Source organism: Sitodiplosis mosellana, unplaced genomic scaffold (genome assembly GCF_009176505.1).
Source record: "Sitodiplosis mosellana isolate CC-2019 unplaced genomic scaffold, AAFC_SMos_1.0 Smas_scaffold_6191, whole genome shotgun sequence".
Classification (NCBI taxonomy): Eukaryota; Metazoa; Arthropoda; class Insecta; order Diptera; family Cecidomyiidae; genus Sitodiplosis; species Sitodiplosis mosellana.
The window spans coordinates 3,301,219-3,308,186 of record NW_022601432.1 but is presented as its reverse complement, the minus strand read 5'-3'; the positions used below and the strand labels follow the sequence as shown (position 1 = coordinate 3,308,186).

The 6,968-nt window shown below is 35.9% G+C and overlaps 2 protein-coding genes across 3 annotated transcripts in view; one reads left to right on the top strand and one right to left on the bottom strand.

The window, feature by feature from the left end:
• LOC129576963 (zygotic gap protein knirps-like) overlaps positions 1-6,968 on the bottom strand; it is a 114,250-nt gene that overhangs the window by 62,130 nt on the left and 45,152 nt on the right. The gene's annotated exons all lie outside the window — the stretch shown is intronic.
• On the top strand, positions 2-5,234 carry LOC129576962 (vacuolar protein-sorting-associated protein 36). Of its 2 annotated transcripts, none has more exons than XM_055463203.1 (5): positions 2-225; positions 307-1,218; positions 1,346-3,675; positions 4,030-4,077; positions 4,725-5,234. In XM_055463203.1, the coding sequence occupies exons 1-3, from the start codon at positions 130-132 to the stop codon at positions 1,517-1,519; spliced, it is 1,182 nt and encodes a 393-aa protein (XP_055319178.1). In that variant the 5' UTR covers positions 2-129; the 3' UTR covers positions 1,520-3,675; positions 4,030-4,077; positions 4,725-5,234. The 2 variants fall into 2 exon arrangements, with proteins under 2 accessions (XP_055319178.1, XP_055319177.1); XM_055463202.1 differs by having other exon boundaries at positions 4,030-4,647.

Below are 6,968 nucleotides of genomic sequence, written 5' to 3'. Positions count from 1 at the left end.
GTAGGTGAATCAGCCTTAAGTGTCAAATGAGAACACACATCAAATCATAGTCAAACTTAAATTTTTCGAATAATTTCTTGATAAAATCCCAAAAAAAACTGCATTCAAAAGCATTAATTCAAATAAGCAATGAATCGATTCGAATATTCTCAGGCGATTTTGCGTGATGACGAGACATTTGTGGCCAAACACAAGAGTATAAAACTGTATCATGGCCATCAAAAGGTATGTGATTGTATTGTGTACAAATTTCCCGACTATTGATATTAAAAAAAAAACCAACCCACAAACATCTTTTACTTGCAGACAAATTTTGAAGACGGTGAAATTGTTATAACCACCCATCGTTTGTTATGGGGACGAAATGGTGAAATTGCACGTGGCATGGTTGTGCTGAGTCTGCATTTAAAGCATGTGATATCGCTGGATGAAGAAGTGGCCAGTTCATTTGTGTTTGGTCGCAAAAAGCGAATCATAGTCACATTAAAAGAGCCAACCCCAGACAAAACACCGGGACCGATGGACGATAGCACTGGCGAGATATTTATCAAATTATCCGGCCGAAATGGTATCGAAGAATCATTTATGCAATCTCTAAACGAAACTGTAGCGGCCCGTATTTGGGAGACATCCGATGCGGCCCAATCCACTAACGATAAAAGTGAAAATGCACCGCCACCAAGGATTAAATTGCGATCGGGTATCGTTGGTATCGAACGTAATTTACAGGAGCGTCAAAAGCAAACCGACGAAAACATTACATTGGCCTTCAAAGATCTAAGCAAATTAATGACAATGGCTAAGGATATGGTGGCCATTTCAAAAGTGATCAGTTCGAAAATTCGCGAACGACATGGTGATATATCCGAAGATGAAACGGTGCGATTTAAATCATATCTAATGGGTTTGGGTATCGATGATCCGGTTACAAGAGACAGTGCAGCCAGCAACTTAGAATACTTTCAATTACTAGCAAATCAAATCTGTGAAATGCTTCTTGATCCAATCACCGAAGCCGGCGGTATGATGTCACTGGCCGATGTTTATTGTCGTGTAAATCGTGCCCGTGGCTTGGAGCTACTTTCTCCAGAGGATCTACTAAACGCGTGTCAAATGCTAAATGGCCCCATCAAATTGAGAAAATTTCCCAGCGGCGCAATGGTTTTGCAACTCGAAACACATAGCGACGAAACAGTTTCCGAAGAAACACTCGAAGCGGTAAGCCTTCTTAATAACAATTCAATTTGGTTTTGTTATGAAATTATCATTCAGCCTTCCTACGAAATACTTGATGTTCAAACACTTGAATTTGTATTATCGAAATGTTCTTTTCTTCTTCAATTAGGTGGAAAAATCGAAATCGTTGAGTGTCGAGGAATTGGCCCAATTGCTGAGCATTTCGCTATTGTTAGCACAAGAACGACTTCTAACGACCGAACGTGCTGGTAAAATTTGCCGTGATGATTCGATCGAAGGTCTACGTTTTTATCCAAATTTATTCTTAAATCCGATTGAATGATAGAAAAATGCAATCGCCATAGCATTTAGCGTCTAAGTGTTTTATTTTTCCAATTTAAAACTTTTTTTCCCATGTAAATAAACGAAAACCCCATTTTAATCGCATTTCATGGTAATTCAATTTCATAGAAACAATCGTTCAAAATTGGATAATCAGTCAATTTCATGTCGCTGTTCTCCGAAGCTCCGTATTTTCTTTCCTCTTTTTTTGCATATCATTATGTATATTTCGCTATATAAACGTATGATTTGGTGTTGGGTTTGTTTATGGCGATAAAAATGTGACGTTTGACGGCTCTAGAAATGTCAAAACACTTACGCTCTATATACCTATCGGCATGTGTACGCATACGTTGATACTTTCGGAGACGGTATTTGGTTGTGTGTATGTATTTGTGTGTATGCGTGTTTGCATGTCAATGCTACCATTGTCTGATTCTTGCGTATAGACTCTCTCTGTTTCGCGCTTCTATACAAAAAAAATTCTAGTATTAGGCGAAAGGTTGACGAGACCGCGTGAAATTTCGTGTATCGCAAGCGTTACGAGTAACTGGCGCTCATTCTCCTGTATATACATTTTTCTTCTTTTCTCACACATTGTGCATTTGCAATTGGGGCAAATATAATTGCATTTCGATTGAATGCCATGTAAAATACATTACCGTACACACATTCTCTTATACATTTTGGATAAAAATTTGTTTGCATCGCTAGAAAAATTCGGTACATGAACATTTGCAATTGTTTTGTGTGCCAAATGCTTGAAAAAAAAAATATTCAAACAATCGTAACTGTCAAAAAAAAAAAACTTTCCATCAGATGACTTCAGCGGTGCTGTGCGGCTTGATGCGATAGTATTCGTTTTGATTTTTGTTTGTTTTTATATACCCAAAATAACGAAATTCGTTTGAGAAAAACCAAAAAAAAGACACACACTGCGGAGGTAAAAGACAGAAAAATAAATAAATAAAATAAAGTGTATTCATATGACGAGATCTGTGTGTGATCGTTTAGCCGACGAATGAAATGAGAAAAAGAATCGAATCGTGTTTTTTTTTATTTGTTCAACAGCTCTAAAGACTAGTTTCATATTTTTTTCTCTTGCTTTTATGTTCCGTGTTAGCGCGAAGTAAATTACCCGAAGAGACTATAATTTCAAATTAACTGTGTTAACCTATAATAGTTATATAAAATTTTTGTTACTTTTCGATATACATGCACTGTTATATACAAACGCGTGAGACTGCGACGCAACATTGTGGACACATATACATAAAAATCGCAAGAAAAAAAAACCACAACAACAACAACAGCTGAATCGCTTCTGAATAATTGATGATCACAACACATGCATGCACACAAGCAAACAACGTGTACGCAAAGCGATAATAATTTCAAAAATCAACGGAAAACTTTTATTGATTCCAACGGAATTTCAACCGAACTTTGATTTTCCGTGACTTTCGCTTTATTTCGAAATAATTTGCGAGCACAACTCAAACTCAATCGACTGATTAATTGCGAAAATTAATTTGAAGCGATTTGATTTTTCGTTCGTAGTGAAAAAAAAAATTGACTGAAAACGAAAACACTGTACAGGGAACACTTTAAGTGTTGAAACACGGTTTGAATAAGATAGATAGCAACAGATATAGATAGGAAAAAAGAAATTCGAATAAGAAATCATCACGTTGAAAAGAATGGATTTTGAAACATCGTGCTGGACAACGGGTCCGTTAACCAACGGTGGCCAATCATGCTACAATTACGATAATCCGGTGCAACGGCGACCAAAAATCGACTATTTTGATAGCGCATCAATAACACCGATTGTTTCGCATATATCGTCGAACGGATACTATGGATATTGTCCAACACCAAACGTACCTGCCCACACCGAAATTCACGGCAACAATGACGACATCCAGAACAATGCCATCAATATCGATTACGATGTGACTAATGCAGCTATGGCGATGGAATCGACTAATTCGGAGCATTCGATGCAGCAGCATCAGCAGCTACAACAACCCCATCAAGGTCGCACACAGTTCGAAAATCGAAAACGGTCCGTTCGATTTGTCGCCGATGAGTTTGCCGCCGAACGAGACGCTAAACGACGACGAAGTCATTTGTCAGTCATTGATTATGTCGAAGGTTCGTAGCAATATATATACACGCACACTTCACTTATACCTGCAACCGATTGGCAATTTGTGTTTTTTTTCTGTGAGTGCATCTTAAATTGCACAAACATTGCCAACACTGTTGCATGCTCACGCTTTTTTACCTATTTTTCCTTTACTATTTTCATTTATACCTATATTCACTGAATGCTTAATATAAATTGGCATTTCTTATGACCTAATTTAAAACGATTTTCGCTTATTTTAACTTTTATTCTCTCGTTTGTTTGTTTTGTTTCATGTGTGCGCGTGCACGCGATGGTTCTGGTTTCGATGACAACAACATTTCTTGGCTGCGATCATGATTTGGAACATGCATGAATAGATATGCAAATGGGCTACGAAGATGACACGATCGTTCCATCGAATATCGGTAATTCAAGTTCATTCAACAATATCAACAGCGTCGTTAATACCACGATTAATGCAAACAAATCAAATGGTCATATTAAATCGACCATGATGATGTCTCACATGATATAGAAATATGTTGAAGAGTGTATATTTTGCGATAGATTAAGATTGTAGCTAAAAAAAATTATTCTTTTTTTTCTGTAGTCATTTTGGCAAACACACATAGATTTTAAGTCAATCAATTTATCTACACTGTCAACAAATTTACTAAATGTAAACTATTATTTCTTTGCGGTGGTTTTGAATAAAAAAAAAAAATTAGAGTTAAACCAGAAAAAAAAGTTGCATTAGAATATTCTAAACCCGATTAAGTTAACCGTACGAAAGCAAGATACGTAAATAAAAAGAAAATTCTATTTAGCACATAATTTCAGTTGAATCAAGCGCATGTTTTTAGTTAGATATAGTGAGAAGCTCGTTTGTTGTTGTCACGACCATCTATCTCTCTCTCTCTCTCTCTCTCTCTCTCTCTCTCTCTCTCTCTGTCTGCATTTCAATGTGAAACGAGTTATCCACGTACCAAAACTATGTATGCATATCCATGAGACACACATCCAAATGAAAGAAAAAAAAACTTAAAAACCATTTTTATTCATTCATTCACAGCATCCAAAAAATTACCCTTTGAACCATACTTCGTTTGCATTAACACCGAAACTAATACGGTTCCAATCGATCAATTTGTACGGACACAACCGCATACAGCACACCAAATCAACTACATTGAATCGAAAGCAAGGTTAATCCATGATGATTCGATGCATGCTATCAAGAAGACTGACGAGGACAATTCAACAAAAGAGTGTATCACAAATGATATGGAAAACTTGTACTGGCATACACATGGCTCAATGCTATGGCAACGCTGAACTTTTCGCCACACATTTGTTACCAATATCTTCTCTCTCTTTTTTCTTGTCAATTGAGAGAGTAGTTTTTGACAATTTTCTTTTATAAATTTATATATATGTAACAACTAAAACAAAAAACAAAAAAAAACGATGTATTAGTACATATTTTGTACTTATTTAGGTTTAATATTCGAAATAATGCTCTTTTTCGGATGTGAATAGAATCAAAAAATACAGACCAATTTGTTAATTCTTTATCAGAAAACCAAGGGCATTTTTCGTTTATTTATTTGTTTTGATCAAATATTGCTTGGCAAAATATTTCAAATGAGTCTTCGGAAGACTGGGTAAAGTATTCTACAAATTAGTTTTACTCTAGTTGAGTACTTAGGTCAACTTTACCAAATTGACACCAATAGATCATAAATGAAAGGACTAAACGAACAGTCAGCTCCTGACAATTGTTCGGTTAAGTTGGGAAAATTGAAATATTTCAGTTCAAACAAGGATCGTCATCCACTTTGGTGCCAAATCAGTTTTGAATTTTGTGAGCAACCGCATAGTATTTCTTGTGTTTAGTAGGTGAATTGTATCTAAATTTATCACAATTTTTGAACCATTTTTCGTTTTCACGGTGAGTTTCGGATGCTTAACCTATAGTTAGCACAGAAGTGTACGTATTAACTTTGTATCCGAACACAGACGCTAGCAAAGGACAAAGTCCGTGCAAGAGGCTACCTGATTTTTGGTCGCTGCGTACGCTTGCGTTTTAACTATAAGCTATGTATTCAAAATGAATTTTTTTTCTCTTAAAACGAAGCGTAATATTGTTCTTCTGTTGATAAAATCTTACTCTATATTGAAAATCATGTGAGTTTTGAATTATAATTTTGGAATTATAGTTGATCACAATGGTAGGCGAAAACACAAATGGAAAGCGACAAGGTACAGAAACGAATCATCAAACCAAACGCATCAAAGCCGATGAATCTGCTGAAGAATTCAAACAAATGACGATCACCGATCTACTTCCAGAGTGCCTCGAACATGCATTTACATTTTTAGATTTCATCGATCTTCTAAACGTTGCAGATGTAAATGAGTCCTTTCGAAAAGCTGCATTTGTGCCGTTCAATCGGAAATACGCAAGGAAATTAATTGAATATGATGATCAAACGTTTTCTTTACGGGTGAAAAACGAATATCCGCAAGTATTGATTCGCTTTGAAGAATCTAAAATCGTTTTCAACGATTTAAAAATATTTCTGCAGACATTACGTTGCTTTGGTCACTTAGTAGCTCAGCTGATACTATGCTTTAACAACTACATTTTAAATTATGTGCGTCAGTATTGCGCTAAGTTTCTTCGCAAGATTATAATGCCAAGTAGTTTAGCAATAAATATTTTACAATATTTCCAAGAACCCTTTCCGAATGTTGAAGAGATTGATTTCCAAAGTGGTGCGGATATAGCATTTGTTGATTTTTTTCCAAAACTTCGGCGCTTGGATTTTCGTGGCGCTGGAATGTTAAACAAAATTGCAACAACCACATTTCCAAATTTGGAACATTTTCATTTGGCATGATTTATGAAGATAGACTCCACGTCCACACTATCAAATCGGATTTGGTTCGAGTTTTACAAAATAACCCGCCATTACGAAGCTTTTCAGTCAAATCTGGTGAACTAGATATTCTACTGTTTGTGAGCGGATGTTTACAGTCTATTGAACATCTTGATGTTGATCAGAATCCGGAAACTGCAGATAAGTTCGACGAACATGGTGCGATATATTTCCGAAATGTCTCAGAATTTAAGTGGAATATCTGCAATTATGGATTAAAACCTTTGTCAAGAATTCCTTTTAAATTTCAACATCTCAGAGAATTCACTCTAACCACTGACGTTCAGTACAGTGCAGCCTTTTCCGATTTTATCAAAGAGAATCAGTCAATAGAAAAATTAACGTTCAGAAACAAGTTTATGAACTTTATCAAG

What these genes read in the sequence shown, in the direction of transcription:
- LOC129576962 (XM_055463203.1), top strand. Translation starts at nt 130, where the DNA reads ATGAATCGATTCGAATATTCTCAGGCGATTTTGCGTGATGACGAGACA. An exon ending in TGTATCATGGCCATCAAAAG is followed by an intron (nt 226 to 306) that starts GTATGTGATTGT and finishes TTTTACTTGCAG; the next exon opens with ACAAATTTTGAAGACGGTGA. An exon ending in CCGAAGAAACACTCGAAGCG is followed by an intron (nt 1,219 to 1,345) that starts GTAAGCCTTCTT and finishes TTCTTCAATTAG; the next exon opens with GTGGAAAAATCGAAATCGTT.